The sequence below is a fragment of the Hyperolius riggenbachi genome, chromosome 1, assembly GCF_040937935.1.
Source record: "Hyperolius riggenbachi isolate aHypRig1 chromosome 1, aHypRig1.pri, whole genome shotgun sequence".
Taxonomy (NCBI): Eukaryota; Metazoa; Chordata; class Amphibia; order Anura; family Hyperoliidae; genus Hyperolius; species Hyperolius riggenbachi.
In genome coordinates, this window is record NC_090646.1 from 353,164,696 (window position 1) to 353,191,052 (window position 26,357).

The following is a 26,357-nucleotide window of genomic DNA, read 5'->3' on the forward strand; positions in this document are numbered from 1 at the left end:
ACTTGAGGACCTAGGTCTTTCTACCCCTTAAGGACCTGCCACTTTTTTTCCATTCAGACCACTGCAGCTTTCACGGTTTATTGCTCGCTCATACAACCTACCACCTAAATGAATTTTGGCTTCTTTTCTTGTCACTAATAAAGCTTTCTTTTGGTGCTATTTGATTGCTCCTGCGATTTTTACTTTTTATTATATTCATCAAAAAAGACATGAATTTTGGCAAAAAAATGATTTTTTTAACTTTGTGCTGACATTTTTCAAATAAAGTAAAATTTCTGTATACATGCAGCGCGAAAAATGTGGACAAACATGTTTTTGATTAAAAAAAAACCCCATTCAGTGTATATTTATTGGTTTGGGTAAAAGTTATAGCGTTTACAAACTATGGTGCAAAAAGTGAATTTTCTCATTTTCAAGCATCTATGACTTTTCTGACCCCCTGTCATGTTTCATGAGGGGCTAGAATTCCAGGATAGTATAAATACCCCCCAAATGACCCCATTTTGGAAAGAAGACATCCCAAAGTATTCACTGAGAGGCATAGTGAGTTCATAGAAGATATTTTTTGTCACAAGTAAGCGGAAAATTACACTTTGTGAGAAAAAAAAAAAGTTTCCATTTCTTCTAACTTGCGACAAAAAAAATGAAATCTGCCACGGACTCACCATGCCCCTCTCTGAATACCTTGAAGGGTCTGCTTTCCAAAATGGGGTCATTTGTGGGGTGTGTTTACTGTCCTGACATTTTGGGGGGTGCTAAATTGTAAGCACCCCTGTAAAGCTTAAAGGTGCTCATTGGACTTTGGACCCCTTAGCGCAGTTAGGCTGCAAAAAAGTGCCACACATGTGGTATTGCTGTACTCAGGAGAAGTAGTATAATGTGTTTTGGGGTGTATTTTTACACATACCCATGCTGGGTGGGAGAAATATCTCTGTAAATGACAATTTGTTAATTTTTTTTTACACACAATTGTCCATTTACAGAGATCTTTCTCCCACTCAGCATGGGTATGTGTAAAAATACACCCCAAAACACATTATACTACTTCTCCTGAGTACGGCGATACCACATGTGTGGCACTTTTTTGCACCCTAACTGCGCTAAAGGGCCCAAAGTCCAATGAGTACCTTTAGGATTTCACAGGTCATTTTGAGAAATTTCGTTTCAAGACTACTCCTCACGGTTTAGGGCCCCTAAAATGCCAGGGCAGTATAGAAACCCCACAAATGACCCCATTTTAGAAAGAAGACACCCCAAGGTATTCCGTTAGGAGTATGGTGAGTTCATAGAAGATTTTATTTTTTGTCAAAAGTTAGCGGAAAATGACACTTTGTGAAAAAACACAATTAAAATCAATTTCCGCTAACTTGTGACAAAAAATAAAATCTTCTATGAACTCGCCATACTACTAACGGAATACCTTGGGGTGTCTTCTTTCTAAAATGGGGTCATTTGTGGGGTTCCTATACTGTCCTGGCATTTTAGGGGCCCTAAACCGTGAGGAGTAGTCTTGAAACGAAATTTCTCAAAATGACCTGTGAAATCCTAAAGGTACTCATTGGACTTTGGGCCCTTTAGCGCAGTTAGGGTGCAAAAAAGTGCCACACATGTGGTATCGCCATACTCGGGAGAAGTAGTACAACGTGTTTTGGGGTGTATTTTTACACATACCCATGCTGGGTGGGAGAAATACCTCTGTAAATGACAATCTTTTGATTTTTTTTACACACAATTGTCCATTTACAGCGGTATTTCTCCCACCCAGCATGGGTATGTGTAAAAATACACCCCAAAACACATTGTACTACTTCTCCCGAGTACGGCGATACCACATGTGTGGCACTTTTTTGCACCCCAACTGCGCTAAGGGGCCCAAAGTCCAATGAGTACCTTTAGGATTTCACAGGTCATTTTTGTTTCAAGACTACTCCTCATGGTTTAGGGCCCCTAAAATGCCAGGGCAGTATAGGAACCCCACTAATGACCCCATTTTAGAAAGAAGACACCCCAAGGTATTCCGTTAGGAGTATGGTGAGTTCATAGAAGTTTTTATTTTTTTGTCACAAGTTTGTGAAAAAAAACAATTAATATCAATTTCCGCTAACTTGTGACAAAAAAATAAAAACTTCTATGAACTCACCATACTCCTAACGGAATACCTTGGGGTGTCTTCTTTCTAAAATGGGGTCATTAGTGGGGTTCCTATACTGCCCTGGCATTTTAGGGGCCCTAAACCGTGAGGAGTAGTCTTGAAACCAAATGTTGCAAAATGACCTGTGAAATCCTAAAGGTACTCATTGGACCCCTTAGCGTACTTAGGGTGTAAAAAAGTGCCACACATGTGGTACCGCCGTACTCAGGAGAAGTAGTATAATGTGTTTTGGGGTGTATTTTTACACATACCCATGCTAAGTGGGAGAAATATCTCTGTAAATGACAATTGTTTGATGTTTTTTACACACAATTGTCCATTTACATAGAAATTTCTCCCACCCAGCATGGGTATGTGTAAAAATACACCCCAAAACACATTATACTACTTTTCCTGAGTACGGCGGTACCACATGTGTGACACTTTTTTGCAGCCTAGGTGCGCTAAGGGGCCCAACGTCCTATTCACAGGTCATTTTGAGGCATTTGTTTTCTACACTACCCCTCGCGGTTTAGGGCCCCTAAAATGCCAGGGCAGTATAGGAACCCCACAAGTGACCCCATTTTAGAAAGAAGACCCCCCAAGGTATTCCGTTAGGTGTATGGCGAGTTCATAGAAGATTTTATTTTTTGTCACAAGTTAGTGAAAAATGACACTTTGTGAAAAAAAACCAATAAAAATCAATTTCCGCTAACTTTTGACAAAAAATAAAATCTTCTATGAACTCGTCATACACCTAACAGAATACCTTGGGGTGTCTTTTTTTCTAAAATGGGGTCACTTGTGGGGTTCCTATACCGCCCTGGCATTTTACGGGCCCAAAACCGTGAGTAGTCTGGAAACCAAATGTCTCAAAATGACTGTTCAGGGGTATAAGCATCTGCAAATTTTGATGACAGGTGGTCTATGAGGGGGCGAATTTTGTGGAACCGGTCATAAGCAGGGTGGCCTTTTAGATGACAGGTTGTATTGGGCCTGATCTGATGGATAGGAGTGCTAGGGGGGTGACAGGAGGTGATTGATGGGTGTCTCAGGGGGTGGTTAGAGGGGAAAATAGATGCAATCAATGCACTGGGGAGGTGATCGGAAGGGGGTCTGAGGGGGATCTGAGGGTTTGGCCGAGTGATCAGGAGCCCACACGGGGCAAATTAGGGCCTGATCTGATGGGTAGGTGTGCTAGGGGGTGACAGGAGGTGATTGATGGGTGTCTCAAGGTGTGATTAGTGGGGGGAATAGATGCAAGCAATGCACTGGCGAGGTGATCAGGGCTGGGGTCTGAGAGCATTCTGAGGGTGTGGTGATTGAGTGCCCTAGGGGCAGATAGGGGTCTAATCTGATAGGTAGCAGTGACAGGGGGTGATTGATGGGTAATTAGTGGGTGTTTAGGGTAGAGAACAGATGTTAACACTGCACTTGGGAGGTGATCGGACGTCGGATCTGCGGGTGATCTATTGGTGTGGGTGGGTGATCAGATTGCCCACAAGGGGCAGGTTAGGGGCTGGTGGCAGTGACAGGGGGTGATTGATGGGTGGCAGTGACAGGGGGTGATTGATGGGTGATTGATAGGTGATTGACAGGTAATCAGTGGGTTATTACAGGGGAGAACAGATGTAAATATTGCACTGGCGAATTGATAAGGGGGGGTCTGAGGGCAATCTGAGCGTGTAGGCGGGTGATTGGGTGCCCGCAAGGGGCAGATTAGGGTCTGATCTGATGGGTAACAGTGACAGGTGGTGATAGGGGGTGATTGATGGGTAATTAGTGGGTGTTTAGAGGAGAGAATAGATGTAAACGCTGCGCTTGGGTGGTGATCTGATGTCGGATCTGCGGGCGATCTATTGGTGTGGGTGGGTGATCAGATTGCCCGCAAGGGGCAGGTTAGGGGCTGATTGATGGGTGGCAGTGACAGGGGGTGATTGATGGGTGATTGACAGGTGATCAGGGGGGATAGATGCATACAGTACATGGGGTGGGGGGGTCTGGGGAGAATCTGAGGGGTGGGGGGGTGATCAGGAGGGAGCAGGGGGCAGGGGGGGGATAAAAAAAAAAAACAGCATTGACAGATAGTGACAGGGAGTGATTGATGGGTGATTAGGGGGGTGATGGGGGGCAAACAGGGGTCTGGGGGGTGGGCAGGGGGTCTGATGGGTGCTGTGGGCGATCTGGGGCAGGGGGGGGGGGGGAAATCAGTGTGCTTGGTGCAGACTAGGGTGGCTGCAGCCTGCCCTGGTGGTCCCTCGGACACTGGGACCACCAGGGCAGGAGGCAGTCTGTATAATACACTTTGTAAACATTACAAAGTGTATTATACACTTTGTATGCGGCGATCGTCGGGTTAACATCCCGCCGGCGCTTCCGTATGGCTGGCGGGATGTTGCGGTGGGTGAGCGGCGCCAGGCGGAGGATCGCGTCACTGATGACGCGATCGCTCCGCCCATGCCCCTACAAGGACCGCCGCCATTTGTCTATACGGCGGTCCTTGCGGGGTGCACTTACCGGCCGCCATTTGTATATACGGCGGTCGGGAAGTGGTTAATATTGATGATTTTGGTATACAGCTCATGAAAACCCAAAATTCCTATCTCAAAAAATTAGCACATCATGAAAAGGTTCTCTAAACGAGCTATTAACCTACTCATCTGAATCAACTAATTAACTCTAAACACCTGCAAAAGATTCCTGAGGCTTTTAAAAACTCCCAGCCTGGTTCATTACTCAAAACCGCAATCATGGGTAAGACTGCCGACCTGACTGCTGTCCAGAAGGCCATCATTGACACCCTCAAGCAAGAGGGTAAGACACAGAAAGAAATTTCTGAACAAATAGGCTGTTCCCAGAGTGCTGTATCAAGGCACCTCAGTGGGAAGTAAAAAGTGTGGCAGAAAACGCTGCACAACGAGAAGAGGTGACCGGACCCTGAGGAAAATTGTGGAGAAGGACCGATTCCAGACCTTGGGGGAGCTGCGGAAGCAGTGGACTGAGTCTTGAGTAGAAACATCCAGAACCACCGTGTACAGGCGTGTGCAGGTAATGGGCTACAGGTGCCGTATTCCCCAGGTCAAGCCACTTTTGAACCAGAAACAGCGGCAGCAGCGCCTGACCTGGGCTACAGAGAAGCAGCACTGGACTGTTGCTCAGTGGTCCAAAGTACTTTTTTGGATGAAAGCAACTTTTGCATGTCATTCGGAAATCAAGGTGCCAGAGTGTGGAGGAAGACTGGGGAGAGGGAAATGCCAAAATGCCTGCAGTCCACTGTCAAGTACCCACAGTCAGTGATGGTCTGGGGTGCCATGTCAGCTGCTGGTGTTGATCCACTGTGTTTTATCAAGAGCAGGGTCAATGCAGCTAGCTATCAGGAGATTTTGGAGCACTTCATGCTTCCATCTGCTGAAAAGCTTTATGGAGATGAAGATTTCATTTTTCAGCACGACCTGGCACCTGCTCACAGTGCCAAAACCACTGGTAAATGGTTTACTGACCATGGTATTACTGTGCTCAATTGGCCTGCCAACTCTCCTGACCTGAACCCCATAGAGAATCTGTGGGATATTGTGAAGAGAAAGTTGAGAAATGCAAGACCCAACACTCTGGATGAGCTTAAGGCCGCTATCGAAGCATCCTGGGCCTCCATAACACCTGAGCAGTGCCACAGGCTGATTGCCTCCATGCCACGCTGCATTGAAGCAGTCATTTCTGCAAAAGGATTCCCGACCAAGTATTGAGTACATAACTGGACATAATTATTTGAAGGTTGACTTTTTTTTGTTTTAAAAACTTCTTTTATTGGTCGGATAGCATATGCTAATTTTTTGAGATAGGAATTTTGGGTTTTCATGAGCTGTATGCCAAAATCATCAATATTAAAACAATAAAAGGCTTGAACTACTTCAGTTGTGTGTAATGAATCTAAAATATATGAAAGTCTAATGTTTATCAGTACATTACAGAAAATAATGAACTTTATCACAATATGCTAATTTTTTTGAGAAGAACTTGTACAGGGTGCATGTCTCTATGTTTTCCTGTCCTGTGCAAGAGTTTAGGTCTACTTTAAAACAGGTTTATTACTATATGCCCAAATGCAGAGTTGTCCAAAAGTCAATCATCTATGTTTCACAACCGTATGTACAGCACAGGACTCAACTTGCAAACAAATTCTACTTACAAACAATCTCTGGCAATGGAACCTGCTTGTCAGTAGGGGTTAGCCAGTATTTCATGAACCTTAATAACATTTGTAAAAGTAGCAAAGACAGAATAAAGTGTTCTACATCTGTGCAATGTTGACTTAATTTTGCCAGTACATTAATGAATGTTTTTATTGCAAGAGGGAGATGATATCAATATTGAGTTTGTTAAACAATTAAGCATGCTTCCTGTAACAGAAGCAAAGTATACAATTTATTTCTAAAGGTCTTGTCATTAGAGGAATTTGTTTAGGAATGCCAGTTTAAAGGCCCCTCACCCCCTCTCATTCCTGCCCAGCACTAGAGGGGTGTATGTGTTTGTGTAGAATCAGTTACAAACTGAAAGGACATGCTGTTATGCGGAGCAGTGGGAGAGGGAGCTCCTGCGTCCAGACTTCCTTCACTCAATATTATCATGAGCATGTTGACTTTTCTTACTATTATGAATTATCGCAAATACCTTCTGTTTTAAGAAGGCAAACTTGTTTTGCTTATCATTTTAGTAAGAGGGCTTTTGGTCCTTTGTAGCCCCTTACACACTCCAATGAGTTCTGGTTCACCATGAGCTTGCTGGGTAGTCTGTAACTAACTAGCCAGTAAACCCGACCTGTGTTGTGAATTCAAAGCCTGTGTATGCTGTAAGCCATTTTGCAGCTGTAACTGATCTGCTGCCATGCTTTGATTAAGGGTTAACCCAGGCATCCACGTGGGTTAAGGTAAATACAACTGCTGAGGAGAAGTGGGGTGGGTCTACATCTTAAATAAACACATTGCAAAGGTCAAGAGTAATAAGGTTTCGCTCAACTCAGGCCAGGCCTCCACACAGATTTTACAGATAAGTGCTGGGTGCCAGATGTATCCTACTGACAGAGGTCCCTTTCAAACAGGAATTCTACTTCAAATATAGAAAAGAAAAATATGAAGATCAAAAAATACTCTATGTATCTCTGCAGACCAGTGTCTGCTGCCCTGCATTTTACCAAAGCAAACAACTAATCGAAATACTGTAGATATGCAGAGGTTGCCAGTGTTTTCCCATTGTTTGTGGTGTTGCAATCTAACGCACACAACACATTTTTCCAGATAGGCAGCAAAGTGGCGTAGTGGTTAGCACTCTCGCCTTGCAGCGCTGGGTCCATGGTTCAAATCCCAGCCAGGGCACTATCTGCAAGGAGTTTGTATGTCTGCGTGTGTTTCTTCTGAGCACTCCAGTTTCCTCCCACATCCCAAAAACATACAGAAAAGTTAATTAGCTCCCCCTTAAAATTGGCCATAGACTACGATACATTCACTACATTATACATGCGACAATGGTAGGGATTCGATTGTGAGCCCCTCTGAGGGACAGTTAGAGACAAAATATATACTGTACAGTTCTGCGTTAGATGTCTGCGCTATATAAAAATACTAAATAATAATAACATTGTTAATCGACCAAAGGCACACCTCCACTCTAGAGTGGCAGCAGACCTTGCAATGGACTCTGCTAGCGGTACAGTCCATCAATCTCTAGGGATACCGTATTACAGTACAGGGATAACTCAAGGGGCATTTACCTCTCCTCCCCTATATTACCATTGCTCAGAACCTCCCCCTTATCCTGATGCTGAGCTATAGCATGCAATTCCGAAAAACAACTAGCCAATTACTTAGGACATGAGAGAGCAACCTCATTAATTGGACTCAGTGGAGGAGGAACACTAGCAAGGCTAATTCTGGGAACACACAATGCAATTTCCTGCCCAATTGGACAGGAAGTTGTACCAAGTGTACATGTCCAAACTGCTCCCCATCGATAAAGGGATCGATTTTCCAATGATAACTTCGCAAAATCGATCCCTTTCACGACCGCAAACAGATCAGGCATGTCGAACAAAATCGCCCAATTATAATAATAATAATTCCATCGATTGGGCGGGAAACTGCTTCGTGTGTTCCCAGCATAAGAGGGTGGCAGCTATGTGTAGCCAGCAGATGCACCGTGGGAGTGGATTCTTATAAACACGCACAAACTCTATCACCCACAGGGATCAGAACTCGACGCCCTTGGCAACAGTTTGGGCCGAGCTCTGTACATGCATCACTTGCCTAGAGTCTAGCAAAGCATGCAGGGAGCGGAGGGATGATGACATGGGGCACAACAAAAAGCCATGAAGCAGGAGTGTCATGGAGGATAACAATAGTCTTGGCCTGTGCTCAGACATGTTGATTTTATAATCCGGCTCGCTCACCGACATCAGGGCCTGCTGTTCACACACTAGATTCTCAGCCAAAGTAGCTCCAACTGGACACCTCAGCTGAAAATCTAGCGTGTGTGCGCAAAGGTCTTACTCTTTATCAATGAGCCTGTCAGTGGTATTTGCTGGTCACTGGTCATTCACCAGCTGCCTTCAGTCAGAGTGGTCAGACTTACTATGTAAAAAGAGGGGTAACAGTTTCTGTATGTACAGGAGTCGCAATGTAAGACATTTAGTTTAAAATTTAGGATGATTGTAACGTGGGTGTGCTTCAGTAGAGCACAGAGGTGGATATGAGCCCTCCTTCCAATCTTCAGACACTCCCACACAGCTCTGTGGTAAGAAAGTGCATTGTCATAAATCATCATTGTGCGACTCTGCAGGGCTGGTTTACCGTATACACTTGAGTATAAGCCGACTTTTTGACCCCCAAAAATCGCCTATAAGTGGGGGTGTCGGCTTATACACGAGACACCTCTCCCGAGTACACTGCCATGTAAAAAATGGAGACTGCTCTCCCTCGGAGTGCCTTGCCGGCATGTGTATAGAGCGAGTGTCCCTCTCATAAACAATGTTGTGATGGTGTGCAGATTCTGGTTATACTCTCCAGTATATGCAGAGTGATGTGAATGCCCCTCCCGGTGGCCCCCCTCCCCGGTATATGCGGAGTGATGTGTAACAGAGCGTGCTTCCGTCACTCACCATTCAGCGCAGTCCGCTTCGATTCCACATCGGCCTCTCTCTCATCGCTATGACACCGATTAAGCTCTGTCCACCTCGATGACGTACCAGCCCCTCTCTGTCTCATCGCTATGACGCCCTCTGGTGGTGGAGGGCATCATAGTGATGAGACAGAGAGAGGCTGATATGGCATCTAGGTGGACCGAGCTGAACGGGTGGCATAGCAATGAGAGAGAGGCTAATGCGGAATCGAGGTGGACAACGCTGAACGGTGAGTGAAGGAAGCACGCTCCGTTACGCATCACTCCGCATATACTGGGGAGGGGGGCATTCACATCACCCTGCATATACTGGTGGGGCCACTCGGGGGCCACAATTCACAATCATCACCACCGCATACCCACACGTGGCGGGGGGCACAACAAGTATCTGCATGCCATACACAGCACTGTTTATGAGGGGGACACTCGCTCTATACACATGCAGGCAAGGCACTAGGAGACAGCACTTTTTATATCGTGTGTGTCTGTGTGAAGGGAGTACTGTGACATTATTTACAGGCAGCAACTTGCTGGTATCCTCCCTGGCCTCCGATTACGGCCTGGACTCCACATGGCTCACAGACAATATCACACTGGGCCAGGAACAATTACCTGATTGAGACTGAGCAGTGAGCATGCTTGAAGGATAGGAAAGGAACAGCTGCAACCTCTGAGTCCCTGTTCTTATTCCATTAGATAACATTATTTTTAATTATTAGAATTATAATTCCACCCACACCATCAAAAAGTTGCCATTTACTTACCTGGGTCCTTTTCCAGACCCCCAAAGTCTATTGGGTCCCTGCAGCATTTCCTACCCTCGGCTTATACTTGGGTCACTCACTTTTTCCTGCTTTTTTTTGGTAAAAGTTGGGGGTCGGCTTATACTCTAGTATATACAGTATTTGTATGGATCGGATTTCAGAAGCTGCATCAGGGGTGAGTAATTTTCTCACCATGCGAAATATTAGCAAATCAGAGAAGAATAGAGGTGTGAAAGGGGAAAACGGGAGGGAGGGATGCTTCAGCCAATCAGGTTGCATTAGTTATGTCTGAGGGGAAAAGGGGAGGAAAGTAAAGAAGAAAAAAAAACGAGCATGCCCTGCAACTTTGTTTGTCCGGCAGATGTACCAAATAAAAGAGCCAGGGGACCTGGGGAATAATGTTCCATGGAGAAGAAAAGTAAGAGTGGTTTTTAACTTTTGGATTGCCAGGTTAGCATCCTTATTACTTGTTTACCAGATAAAAATAAAGAATTGATTTTTGATTTTATGCCTGACAGTTACTCTTCAACCACTTCAGGACCTCAGGCTTACATCCCCCCAGTGACCAGGCTATTTTTCATTACATAGGGCCGTGCAGCTTTGTTAGGGTGCTGCACAGCCCTACAACTCAGCACACAAATTATTTTACCTCCTTATAGTGTCCTTACTCTGTCGGAGGTCTCTGTTTGCTGCTGCCTTTTTTTTTTTTTTTTTTTTTTTTTTTTGGGATGGTGATCGGCACTGCTCCCAGCCTCTCATAGGCATCAGCCTATGAGAGGCCACGCAGATCGAGCCGCTCTGAGGGACACCCCAGTATCCCTTGTATAGCGCTGCAGGAGATCGCATCGTTGTACAATTGTAAACAAAGGGGTATTATTTCCCCTTTAGACTCTAAACAGCCTGCAAGCCCCGATCGCGGATAGCAGGCTGATCACGGAGCACCGCTCCGTGAACTGGCAGGGAACAATCGCAAATGCGCGCACGCGTTCCCTGCCAAACTGCAGCTCCAGGACTTGACGCCAATCGGCGTTTGGCGGTCCTGGGGCTGCCGCTGCAGTCACACCCATAGGCGTGACGTGGTTGTTAGGTAGTTAAGGCACATTAAAAACAACCAAAAAAAAAAAAACAACCAAAAAACATGGTTTATACTATGTTTAAATCCAGAATTGACCATAGGCAAATCATTTATCCACACAAGGGCGTCAATTCACAAAATTTGTCATTAATGACTTAATTTTCACCTAATAAAAATAACCTTTCCACACATTTACAAGCAAAACAATTACTGAAAATAAGTTTTTTATAGTAAATAGGGAGGCACTCATATATTCTTCACATAAGGGAGCTATTCACATTCAGTGCATCCGGGGATTCCCCCTTTCAGGCATAGACTCACCAGATGGTGTAACTTTCCGGGCCCATATCAGCTTCCGAGGTATTGGCCACCTCGCAGCCTCTATAAAAGACTTTTTAAGTGAAATACACACTAAGGAGGAGCGCTCCATTAGATGTAGTCTGGACTGGACACTCTGATGTGTTTATGTGTTTTAATACACTGGGAATTGCATATTAAGTTTGTTGTGCATGAGCGCAGTATTTGGTGTATTTTTACTGAAAATAAGTTGTTCCTCATCCCTGCAGTGTCCGTGCGCCTCATTCACATATGCATCCAGTTGGCTGCAGCCACGACCTGTCCATTCCACCGCCGCACAGATCCAACCCAGGGTAGAAGTGCCAGTACACAGACCTGAGCCCCTGTAGAAGCATTATGGAGCTCCCCCATTAGATTGCAACAGACCAATGGGTATCCAGCCTCGCATTGAGAGAGGATTCTCAATGGACTGTTGCACCATACCTCTGATCTGTATACCAGCATTTGTTTCCTGTGGTGGACACAAGCAGCAGTGCCGCAGCATATTCAATGTAACAGAAGACCAGTGGCCAGCCTAGTGAGAACAGACATGTCTTCCATTGCTTCTGTCAGCATCTGCTGCACCTACGATCCTTATCTGCAATTATTGTGTCCCGCACACAACTTTCAATACTGTAGCTCCACCCTCGTACACATGCACCAGTGTAATTTCACAATTACGCGGTACAACGTGGTGCTGAAAGGGATCAAAGCGTCAGACTTTGTCCAATACTTTGATCCACATAGAGCAGTGATCTGCAAACTTGGCTCTCCAGCTGTTAAGGAACTACAAGTCCCACAATGCATTTGCCTTTATGAATCATGGCTGTGGCTGTCAGACTCCTGCAATGCACATGGGACTTGTAGTTCCTTAACATCTGGAGAGCCAAGTTTGCAGATCACTGACAGAGTAACGCCGTCTTGGACTAGATTCAGCAACAGCGCCTTAAGTGATTAGTCCAATACTCCCTGGTAAAATTGAATGTAGGTGGCATAGAAGCCGGAGATAGGGCCTGATGCTGTGCCAAATTTTATCTGGCAACAATGTCACCCAGTGGCAGCCATTTTTCCTATGTCGGACTATGACAGACATTGGACATGCTGGAAAAGGCCGATGTCGACACAGCACTGGAAACGGTTAAAGCTTTTCTTGAGGTAAAAATATTTTACCTTTCCATCTGCTTTACCAATGAGAAGTAAAAATGATGCCATTTGGAACTTTTTTTAATAAAGATATTTCTTGTGTTACTTATACAAGCAATATCTGTGTTAAAAAAAAAGATCCAAATAGCATAATTTTTCATGTTTGGCAGCACAGTCCATGTTGCTCTGGACAAGCACTCTATGACACTCCATTTGAGTCAGCCTTTCATTGCACTACCACTGAGATGGCCATTCAGTCTCCTCGGCACCAACTTGCCCTACTGCACTTTATTTAAACTTTAAAAAACTTGAATTGAATAAATCTATGCCTTTTATCTTAACAGCTAGTACCATGCCTTTCTTCACAAGTGGACTGCTGACCTTCTACCTAGTCACTGCAAAACTTCTCCATTCATCCCTGTGAGAGAGGGGTTGAGTGACAGTTTGGTCATGCTTCCCATACATTTGAATGAGGCAGATGATGAGTGACAACCCAGCTACACCCCTTTCCAAAAAACAATGCTTCACAACTGAAGAGGAGTGAATGACCAACCATATATATATCTTTTAAAAATGTTGTCCATAAACAACTCATGGTGACTGAATACATGAAGATATACACAGGCTTGATGTTTTGTTTTTTTTAACAATCCAATGTGAGAAGGGTTAATATAAGAGCAAGTTTGCTTTGTTGGAGTCTTGATTAACAACACCTTAACAACACCTTTCTAATAAAATCTAGAGGTGGCCAATAAGATGCACATCGTTCCGAGTTGATTCAGGATTATGCAAATTTATGCAGCTTGAAAACAGACCAATTGAATCTTGCCAAGGTGGAATTCAATTGGTCCATTTTCAAGCTGCATAAATTTACATACAACATTTAAATAATCCTGTATGAATGTGGTGCGATTTACATCTTATTGACCATTCCTAGCTGAAGGTGCGTACACACGCACTACTACAGAGGACAACGGGACCGTCAGACCCTCCCGCTGGGCGGTCGTTCTCCCGACAGTAGTGCGTGTGTACAGTCTGATGAGGCCAAACAGCCTTATCAGTCTGCAGACAGACTGTACACACGCACTACTGCCGGGAGAACGACTGTCCAGCGGGAGGGTCTGACGGACCCGTCGTTCTCTGTAGTAGTGCGTGTGTACGCACCTTAAATCTGATTGAGGAGGCTAGTGCACAGGTGTTGAACTCCAGGCCTGGAGGGCCAGATCCATGCCAGTGTTTAGGATGAGCTGAGAAAGAGAGGAATGTGTTCTACCAGATGGACCACACCTTTCCTGATTCAGACCCATCAATTAATTTGAGCTGTACCAAAAATGTGCGAGGATCTTTGCCCTCGAAGGACCGGTTTGACATCCCTGGGCTAGTGGCACACTATTCAGAATTTCAAGACTTGTGGAAAACACTGGCATTTTTGCATATAATGAAATTCTATGAGCCACAGGTAAAAACGCATTTGAAAATGGGCCTTTTTCAAAACGCACAACTTGTTGAATGGTTTTCAAAAACGCATGTAAAACACATGATGTATCTCAATGGAGACAAAGAGTAATGCATTTTTTTTAAAAAAATACATATGACCATTTTACTCCATTGAGAAATGGAAAATAATAAATTGCATGAAAAAAAGCAAACAAAACACAAATGCATACATTATGTATATTCTGTATGTAAATGTAGTATGTAAATGTAGGCAGCTGGAAAGTAGACCAAACAAATCCTGCTAAGGTAGAAGTCCATTTTCAAGTTGCATAAACTTACATATTACTGCATCAACTCAGAATTATTTGCATCCCATTGACACCCCCCCCCCCCCCCCCCTACTGTTCACCTGATCTAGTATAAATTTAACAATTTATGCAATTAATGGATAGCTTTACCACATATAAATTGTATCACAATACGGATTGGACTAACGGTAATAAAAGAAAAGTTGAATATGCACATTTTTTTGTTTCATACGTATATGACGTGCGTGTGTGTGTGTGTGCGTCTTAAAATTTCAACACAGGAATTTAGTTACATTCATCACACTGATGACTAGAGATCATGTTTCTCAAAATGGTACAAAAAAAAAATTGAATGCGAGTGTTCATACTTGAGCATCGAGTTTTCTATTAAATCGCAAATGCGGTACCTGCACTATTTTTTTGAACATTTGCCATTTAAAAGAAATTATAGGGAAACCGCAAAGCGCTTGAAAAAGCACTTTGAATTACGATTTCATGAATAAATACATTCATTCATTTCTGGGTCAAAAAGTTCACTTCCTGACTGACATCCGGAAGTGAAAAAAATCCATCGCTCCACAATAGTACTTAGAAAAGTGCAAATCACAGGGAAAAGCTCTTCAAAAATCACAGTATAAAATCGCTCAGCGCTTGCGACAGCGCTGGCAATTTGTAATGTGAACAAGGCCTAAGGGCCGAGACCCACTAGCCTGGCTTTGCAAAAGATTAGCAAAGAGCTTCGCTAGTGAAACCTAATGGGGGTGGTACCACAAGCAGTAATGCAGTCCCAAAATGCTGCTTGCAGCAGTTTGGGAGTGATCACATCACTGACTACAGTAGCCAAATCGCGATTGCTCTGGGAAATCGTGGCACTTCTGCCTTACACAGTAGCCTACAGTATATGCTAATATGGTATTCAGGAACCAGTCTGTCCAATCCAGGAATCCATGCTTAAAGTGTACCAGAGCTGTAAATTTAAAAAGATTTTATACATACCTAGGGCTTCCTCCAGCCCCATGCGCTCCGATCGCTCCCACAGCGCCGTTCTCCGCTGCCCGCAGCTTCGGGAACCGGGTCCCCGCACTTCTGTCAGTCAGAGCCAGTCTGGCATAAGCAGCTGGTGGAGAGATACGCAAAGGGCGCATTTCTCCTGCGTCAGTGACGGGACCAAGTTCACAAAGCTGCAGGCAGCAGTAAACGGCTGCGAGGGAGCGATCAGCGAGGAAGGGGCTGGAGGAAGCCCCAGGTATGTATAAAATCTTTTTAAATTTACAGCATTGAGACCCTTTAAAAACTTATTTACTAGCATTAGACTATTCCCCCTCCGAGTCGTCACAAACTGAGGGAGGTGTAATGCGAGGTCTGGCGATCGCTGGAGCCCCAAATTACTCATACTCGCCCTGCGCAACATAACATTGCTGCTATGGGCCACCTGGCTTCGGCGCCTGGCGATGGTGCTAAAACCACCTGCTTCGCATACAGCATGGTACGGTATAAGAACTTAGTTATACCTTGCATAAGAATAACAAGCACTAAATGTAACAGCATTTTATCTATCCCATGTACCCAGAGGCTGTTCTCTGCCAGTTTTTTATGGCTGTAATCCCTTATGAATGAGTTTTACACTCTAGTCCAACTAGGTCCTGACTGGAGAGAAACTGTCACTTGCTTACCTGATTATTTAATATTTAACTGATTAACTTTCAGGCAGAAAAAAGAAAAAACTAAACGGGAACATAGCCTAAACAGGTGTACGCTTGGCACTGTACATGTTTATCTCATCAGGTCACATTACCTCAGGTACATTTTAAGACCAACTCCTTTCAGTAATAAAAAGCTGAGAGCTGATTTTGGACATGTGCCATTTGTAGCAGAAGAGGCTTAACCTCCTTAGCGGTAACCCCGAGCTGATTTTGGACATGTGCCATTTGTAGCAGAAGAGGCTTAACCTCCTTAGCGGTAACCCCGTGCTAGACACGGGGTAAGCCGCCGGAGGGTGCCGCTCAGGCCCTGCTGGGCCGATTTACATAATTTTTTTTTGCTACATGCAGCTAGCACTTTGCTAGCTGCGTGTGCATGACGATCGCCGCCGCTGCCCGCCGATTCGCCGCTATCCGGGCCGCCCCCCCCCCCCCCCCAGACCCCTTTCGCTGCCTGGCCAATCAGTGCCAGGCAGCGCCGAGGGGTGGATTGGAATGCCCGCTGACGTCATCGCGATCGTCGCCATGGCGACGGGGAAGCCCATACAGGGAATCCCGTTCAGAACGGGATTCCCTGCAGGGTAAAGGCGCCGGCGGCGATCGGAGGGGTGGGAGGGATAGCGGAGGGAGGGGGGAAGCCTGTAGCTAGCGCTAAGCTAGCTACATGCTTTTAAAAAAAAAAAAATTAAAAGTGCTGCGCTGCCCCCTGGCGGATTTATTGTACCGCCAAGGGGGTTAAGACAGAGCTGTCCATGGCAATGATAGGTAGAAACCAATGTACTTAAAGGGAACCTGAAGCGAGTAAATTTTTTTAAAATAAACAAACACAAGATGTAGCTGCAAATGAATATTGCATACTAACCTCACTGTTGGTTCCTCTCAGAAGCTCACTATTTTCTTCTTACAGTGATCCCTTCCAGTTCTGTCAAGATTTTGTCAGAACTGAAATATACCAGTTGCTGTCAGTTATGTCACAGCAGCTGTCAGTTACAACTGAATGTGCAAGGTAATGTCCATGTTTCCCTAAGGCTCAAGTGGGTGATATTACAGTTTAACAGTGTGCTGACCAGGAAGTTGTTATGGGGTAATGGCCATTTTTAAAATGGAGGATGGAGAATTCCATTGATCACAGTGGACAAATGGGACACAGGAGTGGAGAAAGAGCTTCAGAAATAGACTACACAGGAGGTAAGTATGACTTGTGTACGGTTGTTTTGACTTTTTATTTTTAGTTCAGGTTTTCTTTAAAGGGGCACTATGGTGAAACATTGCAAAATTTTAAATATGTGCAAACCTATACAAATAAGAAGTATGTTTTTTTTCCAGGGTAAAATGAGCCATAAATTACTTTTCTCCTATGTTGCTGTCACTTACAGTAGGTAGTAGAAATCTGACAAAAGCAGCAGGTTTTGGACTAGTCCATCTCTTCATGGGGGACTCTCAGGGATTTATTTATTTTTAAAAGCACCTAGTGAATGACGGTTGCTCTGCCCAACTGCCAAAAAACGGTGTAGCGAGCCGGGAGGCTGGCCAGCATCATTGTTTAAGGCTGGTTTCACAGTGGGACGTTTAAAGAGAAACTCCAACCAAGAATTGAACTTTATCCCAATCAGTAGCTGATACCCCCTTTTACATGAGAAATAGAATGATTTTCACAAACAGACCATCAGGGGGCGCTGTGTGACTAATTTTGTGCTGAAACCCCTCCCACAAGAGGCTCTGAATACCACGGTACTCTGGGCAAACTGCCACAATGTAACAATGTTCACAGACAGGAAATGGCTGTTTAAAGTTGTCTGTAACAGCCAGAGCAGCTAGAAACAGCTACATAACTTGCCCACAGTAACAATGTCACCATGTAATACATGTCAGAATGTGAATCTGGGAGAGGAAAGATTTTACAATGAGCAAACACTGACTAAATCATTTATACATAAAAATTGTAAAACTTTTTTTTATTAAATTATTTTCACTGGAGTTCCTCTTTAAGTCCCACGTTACAGCAGCCAGTATCGCAGCCTAACTCACAGCACTGTACAATCAATGTGCTGTTCACGGTGCCCACGTTGCGTTACATAGTAACGCAGCACGTTTAAACAAAGTGCTGCATGCTGTACGTTATACTGGGCTAAGCAGCGTTAGACTGCTTGCACATGCTCAGTAACGTTGGAAGAGGAGGTCTCCCCTCCTCCTCTGCGGCCAACCACATGGCTAATTAATATTCACTGCACTGCAGAGACTCCTGGTAGGACTGTAGCAAAATTTATTTAAAAAAACAAAAATAAAGTAAAAAATTAAATAAACATTGCAGCAGTGATCAGAGCCCACCAACAGAAAGCTCTGTTGGTGGGCAGAAAAGGGGGGGGGAAATCATTTGTGTGCTCGGTTGTGTGGCTCTGCAGCACGCCATTAAAGGACGAGGTGACGTGACATGATGAGATAGACATGTGTATGTACAGTGCCTAGCACAAATAACTATGCTGTGTTTCTTTTTTCTTTCTCTGACTGAAAGAGTTAAATATCAGGTATGTAAGTGGCTGACTAAGTCCTGACTCAGACAGGAAGTGACTACAGTGTGACCCTCACTGATAAAAAATTCCCCTTTTTATCTATTTTTTGCTCTCAGACGCCATTTTCTGCTAGGAAAGGGTTTTTGAATTTCTTATCAGTGAGGGTCACACTATAGTTACTTCCTGACCGAGTCAGCCACTTACATACCTGATATTTAACTATTTCAGACAGAGAAAGAAAAAAAGGAACACAGCATAGTTTTGTGCGCTAGGCACTGTACATACCATTGTCTATCTCATCATGTCACATGTCACTTCGGGTATCTTTTAGGCTGGTTTCACAGTGGGACGTTACAGGCGCACGTTAGAGCAGCCTGTAACGCACCCCACCGCACAGCAATGAAAAATCAATGGGCTGTTCACAGTGCCCACCTTGCGTTACATAGTAACGCTGCGCCACCAGACAACGTACTGCATGCAATACTTTCTAAGCGGCAGAGCCGCGTTAGACTGCTTGCACATGCTCAGTAACGTTGGGTAGGAGCGGAGAGCGGCCAGGCACATGGCTAATTAATATTCACTGCACTCAGTGACGTGCAGTGTTTACTTCCTGGAGCGGCCGCTCTGTGCAGCCATTGGCCGGCGGGACCACGTGATGCCGCATGCGCACAAGAGTACGCATCACGGACGCCAGAGTGAGCTGCACAACGCGGCTCACTCTGACGTCCAAAGCAGGGAGCACCAGGCGTTGCGTTAGGGGCACGTTATGTGACCATAACGTCCCCTAAAACGCAACGTCCTGGTGTGAAACCAGCCTTAAGCGTTTTATCCATAAATATCCTGCTTGTTTGCCACCAAGATTATGTTGGGGACACCTGAACACAATTAAAAAAAAATTGAAAATGTACCATGGATCTGAAGCTTAAAATGTATAACTGTATAAAGTGGTCTAGACTAGAGAATGTTTCACACTGACACCATGCTATTTCTAGCAAAGGAAAGGGAAATGTATATAAAATAAACTGTGGCAGTAAAACGGCCTCATAAAATGTATCACCATGCCTGTTATTCCTCTACTTCCTGTGTGTTAAAACAGATAAGTCTGTCCCAGTTCCAAAGCCAGTGCTTCCATAGAGTCAACCTGGGCAATTGCTTAGGACCTTCAAGCTCCTTAGGGGCCCCACAAGTTGGGGACTTTAGAGGTCACAAGTTTATTGTCTGCACAGTATGAAAATGTATGGACCCCACATTAATTTTTGCCCAAAACTGTCCCTGCCCAATTCTACTAGCATTAAACTGCTAACAGAATTTTATGTATAATCATATATGTCGCTTTCGCTGTTATTTTAACCACAACCCACTGGAGCCTGTGCATACAGAGAAATCTGGACGCTATTAAAAGTTACAGATTGCAAGCTCATAAGGGAGAATTTTTCCCATTTATTACTGACAGTTGATATACATGTTCTGCCACACCAGTATGCATTAGTATAGATCTAAAAAGAGAATTGTCACAACTACAAATTCCAGGCGTGGGGTGAATGAACCAGTGTTTTTTCTGATTTGACAACTGCAGATTAATTAGATGGCAGTCGATTAGAAATGCAGACATCAAACCAACAAACGTTAATTCCGGTGATACCTTTAATGACTAACTGTACATGGCTTATTGCAAGCTTTCGAAAGTTAAGTTTCTTCTTTAGGCTTTATACAGAACTGGATCAGAACCGTAAAATCTTTTGTATGGTTCTGATCCAGTTCTGTATAATGCCTGAAGAAGAAACTTAACGTTTCTAAGGCTTGCAATAAACCATGTACAGTTAGTCATTAAAGGTATCACCGGAATTAACGTTTGTTTGACGTCTGCATTTCTGCTCCTCGACTAACACTAGACCACACTTCACTAGCTATGGCAATCGATTATTTAACAATCCCCTGGAAAAAAAAAGTTCTGATTCAGTCTTTGCGAATTCTGGTTCCTGTCAATCTCAGATAGATTGGTAGACAGATATTTCTATCTAGGATGATCATCAGCAAGGTAGCCAAGGCTGCCTTAAAAATTACCTCTGGCACTTAAAATTTGCATTTTTTTTGTTGATATGAATGATGTGTCTCATAAAATTGTCCTACTGGCTCTTAAATTTGTCCACCCTTGAGTTAGATAGATGTATATTGATATTATACTTATAAACACACCACATTACCCCATGTTTTGAATTTAACTTTGTGTAGAGCCACATAACAATACAGTTCTAAATAAATCCGTAACAGAAAAGGATAAATGAGGTCCACACTACAGAGTATTGGAAACATGTACTGTCAGTGGATCCTATGTACATTGGTTCTGTCTACTTCACTTTGACATCAGTTAGTTTCCATTGTAACAGACAGCAAGGGATACCCTATGCCAGTGATGGCTAAGTTTGGCACTCCAGCTGTGGTGGAACTACAAGTCCCATGAGGCATTGCAATACTCTGACAGCTCTAAGCATAACTCAGGGAGGCAGAGGCATGATGGGATTCGTAGTTTTGTCACAGTTGGAGTGCAAAGATTAGCCATCACTGCCCTATGCTATCTATGACATGTCCGTTTTCTGTGTGGTGTCTAGGGATGAGCTCCACGCAGCTCCGGCGGTAGGAATCCGAATTCTGATTAAAAACTTGTGGGCCCTGGCAGTTAACTTACCCTTGTCCTCACCTATAGCTGATGTGCTCCACATTGTGTTCTAAATCCTTCCAATACTTGCGCCTCAATTTTTAAGGAGGAAGCATAGGAGACAGGACGCATTGGAACGTTCCTAGTGGTGTCCATATAAGTAGTGTGGGACAGGACTGTAGATACTACGGCATCTGGCAATATCCATGAGTACATTTGAAATCGGCGCCGGTAGACTTGGGCGCAGGATACAGCGGTATATGGCTGAACCTGCTTCTGCACAAGTCCGGGCCGATTTAATTACTATTCCCCCTCCAGGCCGCCATGGATAGTGGGGGAATGAAATAATTCGGCTTCCAGCAATTGCTGGAGGCCGAATTATTATGTTTTTAAGCAACCTCAGCTCCGTCTTCTGACGGAGCCGACGTTACTCACTGAGCGCTTCAATAGGAGTGAATCCTATTGAAGTCTATGGAGGCGCCGGCTGCGCCCAAATCTAGCAGCGCTGAAAAGCACTGCTCCGATATCCATTGGTGTGTTTGTGGAAAATGTACAGGGTGGGAGGCGCTCCAATGTAAAAAACAGGAGCTCCAAATCAGTGCTGCAATCTGTAAAGTAACTGTTCATTCACCTGAAGAAGCGGGCGAGTCCTGAGAAACGCATTGTAGTATTGGTGTCGAATAAATTATTTCTTAACCTCCATCTTGAGGTTAGACTGTTCCTTTATTACCATCAAACTGCATATTGTTGTTCAGATTGGTGCACCTCCTCCTACCTTGTATAGTTTAGTCCCTGTTAGGTATGATCCCTGCCAGGTATGTAGAAACGCTCCCGCTGCGCGCATTGCTCTGCATTCAGCCTCCGGCGGCCACCCCGAGCAGAGGTCGGGATCACCGCTATTAGCTGCGGTTTTCCGCCCCAACCCTAGCTCGGGATAACCGCCAAGGAGATTAAAGAGACTCTGAAGTCTCCAGAAAACGCAGTTTTATTTTAGCAGTAGGAGAACAGAGGCACCAGCAGGATAAAAGCGGATAAAAACTTTAAAATTTGCTGGGAGGAAGTGGTGGACTTACCTCCATAAAGCAGACACGAAAGACTGTCTGAATAGTAGCAGTTTTATAATAACAATGTTGTTAGGCATGAATGTCCCCTCTAAAACGCTGCATCCCAGCGGCTGAAATCTCAATTAATCCCCCCGAAATCCCCTGGCGAAGATTCGGGGATCACTTTCGCATAGAGGCAGAGCTTTGAGCAGTAGCTCTGCCTCTCCTCCATCAATCTGCGCGGATCTCCGCCACTCCCCGCCCCTCTCAGTCTTCTTTCACTGAGAAAGACTGAGGCAGCGATCAGTGCAGATTGATGCGCATGGAGGCAGAGCAACAGCCCTAGTGGATTTTTGCCCTGTGGTTTTGGGGGATTGAGATTTCAGTCACGGGAATGTGGCGTTTCAGAGGGGGCATTCATGCCTAACAACAATGTAAAATAAAAACTGTGTTTCCTTGAGGCATAAGAGTCTCTAACTCAGCCGCTTGTCTCATCCACCTCTCTTCTCGCTCTTCATCTGCTGCTCCTCTTTGCCAAGCTCTTCGCTGGCTGCCAATTAACTGAAGAACTTTTAACTTTTAGCTCTAACCTATAAAGCTCTCCACAATATTTCTCCACCATACATCTCTGCACCAGTTTCTAAGTACCATCCCAATCCCAACCTCAGCTTTGCACATGACCTTTCTGCTATCTTCCCATAAAATAACCTCCTTCCGTTGAGGTATACAGGACTTCTCATGAGCCTCTCCCGTCCTCTGGAATCCACTTAAAAAAAAAAACACTTCCAACCTTCAAGCACACCCTAAAAACATATTTTAGCAGACCAGCATACAATCTAATGTAAAACTTCCCACCTTCAGCCTTTGGACAAGCTGTCGATATAATTCACTGATACACTAACCCTAAATGTAAACTGTATGCATCTCCCCACCTTTTGGGATATATCTACTTAACCGCAGTATTCAAAATAACATGCATAAAAAGTCTTACGCACAATGAGTAAAGTGTTATCCATTGCATGTTTTGTATTGCATTCTGCTCTACTTGATACAATGAGTAAAGTGCTATCCATTGCATGTTTTGTATTGCATTCTGCTCTACTTGATACAATGAGTAAAGTGCTATCCATTGCATGTTTTGTATTGCATTCTGCTCTACTTATTGGAGTAGTAAGAATACGGTTTACTGCAGTTTAGTGACTATACCTCTATGTATGTCCCTATTTTTTTTTTTTAAGATATTATGCTCACAGGGGGAGGGCTATCTCCCTTTTGTGTCTTGAAAATGCAGTCCACCTCATTAATGACCATACAATTTGTTCATATGAATTACTATATCGCCAACCATGTCTATATTATGTACCAATGTCTGCAATGTCATATGCCCTGCATACCATGTCTGGATATATGTACCCATTTGTTTCTATAGTGCAGTATCAAATAAGATGATGGTGCTATATAAATCAGCAATAACCATAATAAAACCAGACCTCAACATTTTTAAGAGCATTAAAAGTAGTACTCACCTGCAAGTATAACTGAGGTTTCTGCGGATACTTCTTTTGAAGAAACTTTTGCATCCTTCACAGGTGAAAACACCATAATGCTTGCCACTGGATTTATCCCCGCACACCACGCAATCCACCTGAATTCCAGGCCGCTCTTCATCACCCTGTTCAGGGTCACTCATTACTCCAGGAGGTGAAGCCTCATCCTCCTCTGAATTTCTGGGGTAGCCCTTTCCCATCCCATTAGTGTCTCCATTGGGGTCGCCCCAGCCCCCAGACACCATGGCCATAACAGCACCAAGAATAAAAAACGTGAAATGACCACTCAAAAATGGTTTGTGATGGGCGCTGCAGCTATAGCCCACCCCTAGTAGAACTGCATTTGAAACCCCATTGGTTACCTTGAAGCTTTTCAAAACCCTCTTAAATGATAGGGAAACTACAATATAGTTACTTAAAATAAATAAACAGATCACCACATGAGGACTGTATGTTGCAGATGGAAGTGAAAGGACTGTTGTAAACTAGACAATGTTATGCTTTTTTAGTGCTGGGAGTTAGAGGGTGGTAACAGAGGTCAGACATGTGGCAGCACTTTTTGCCCTTCTTGTTTGGACTGCCTGGGTTACAGAATAAACAGGACAGACCAGTTCTGTGAGACCTAACAGGATGGAATGAAATACAGCAGCCCTCAGGGTGGTTGTGGGGTATGACAAGCTGCTGCTGTACAACACAATTGATATGGAAAGATAGCTCAGTGTTTAATGTAAAAAAAGGGGGGGACTTACAAGTCGTCGCGGTGCTGGAGCACTGGGAGATTCCCCAGTTAGATAAAGTGAGAGCTATTACGTCTAGGCTGCCAGTTATAACAGGAGCTGAAGGGAGAGAAGTTTATGGCTAACCAGGCACACAACTGGCACTAGTGGAATAAGGGCTGCTTGTTCTGCTGCCTGTGCAGTCAGAGTTGAGTGCTCTGGCTGGATTAGTTGTATGTACAGGGCTGCTGCACACTGAGATATGCGCGGATTTCTATGATCTCTGCTGCCGTGCGGCGGAGCTGGCCAGTGTGAGACGTGCAGCGGGTGTGAGTGAGGCCCCCCTGTGGGGTTCAGTTACCCGGTAAAGCCCTTGTGCGCTCGCCCCATGCCCGGTCCGGAGTGCGGCCGAAGGGAGCGGAGAGGGTGGAGAGCTAGGGCCCCTCCTACCATGTGACACTGAAGAGGAGGATCTTGACCCGCCATCCGAAGAGGGTGATGTCCTGTCTATGTGGAGGAGAGGTGACTGCTTCCCTCACATTCCTCTGCTAGTAGGGAACGGGCGCTCTCATCCTCATAACATGCGCTAGCTGTGCGGTCAGTCAGTGCCCTGGCACCAGCAGCAATGCTGCCACCTCCATGCCATCTGTGTCATATATGTATAGCATATGGAGGCCGAAACAATGGTGTGGTCACTCAGTGATACAGCAGCAATGCTTACAGCAGTCCCTGAAAATACACTGTACTTGCTGATTTAATTAAGCCGAGAAAGTGGGACAGTTACCCGGGGCATCCAATGGAAATCCTTGCTATATTTAATAGGTGAGGCATGATTGACTGTGCTGGGCAATTCAGTTTTGCGTCAGTTTTCCCTTCACCTAGCTTGATAAATAGGCCCCAGAGATTTGTGCAAGGCTGAGAGAGCCGAGGAATGATATGGTTGATCATTACAAGATCATTTACCCGCGTAATAAGGATCTCAGTAGTTAAAAACACAATTACAATGGCATCTCTAAAGCTGAGAACACTCTAGATTTTTAATGTCCAAAACAAATGTTCAGTAAAAATCTGCAGCATGCGTAGTTGTCTCCCAATGTTGGCAAGCTCTTCCATCACTATTGCCCTTTTGAAATTCCCAAGGGTGGGCTTCATTTGTCTTCCTCTCTCCATAGAACAGAACAGGCTGCTGACTTCAGAGATGAGCAGTATTCATTTTTAATTCATGCAGAATTATGCAAGTATATGCAGCTCGAAAATGGACCAATTGAATTCCACCTCAACTAAATTCAATTGGTCAGTTTTCAAGATGCCAAATGCATAAACTTAGTACTTCTCATTGACCTACCCTGCTGAGCGCAGTGTGCTCAGCAATCATTCCTGAATTGTCACCTGAAATGATCATGAGTGCTGGTTCTGTGCAACAGAAATTAATATGTAGCCTAAGGCCCCGTTCACATTGCACGCGTTTCCATCCGTGCTTCGAAAACGCGTGCAAGAGGCCGACACACACGACATCAGACAGTGCATAGACTGCACTGTCTGATGTTCACACTGCATGCGTTCCTGGACCAGTGCGGTCCGGGAACACATGCTGCACGCATTTTTTCCTGAAACGCGCGGCTGACCCATTCACTTCAGTGAATGGGATCAGCCACGCAACGCAGACAAACGCGGATGGCATGCGTTTGTATGCGTTGCGTTCCGAGCGCACGGCCATTCGCGTTTGCTGATGTGAACAGGGCCTAACTATGCTTTTGTGTATTACATACATATGTCATACCACCCAACTTTTTGAGATAAGAAAAAGGGACACTTTTAAGACAT

At 44.6% G+C, this 26,357-nt stretch overlaps 1 protein-coding gene across 1 annotated transcript in view; it reads right to left on the reverse strand.

Annotated features, from left to right (window-relative positions):
- The window catches only part of NR2F6 (nuclear receptor subfamily 2 group F member 6), a 57,182-nt gene extending 32,204 nt beyond the window's left edge, over window positions 1-24,978 (reverse strand). The window contains exon 1 of the mRNA XM_068234132.1: window positions 23,797-24,978. Within this exon, the coding sequence (XP_068090233.1) occupies window positions 23,797-24,068 (272 nt within the window). The 5' untranslated portion in view covers window positions 24,069-24,978. The remainder of the gene's footprint in view (window positions 1-23,796) is intronic.
- Window positions 24,979-26,357: the final 1,379 nt, after the last annotated feature.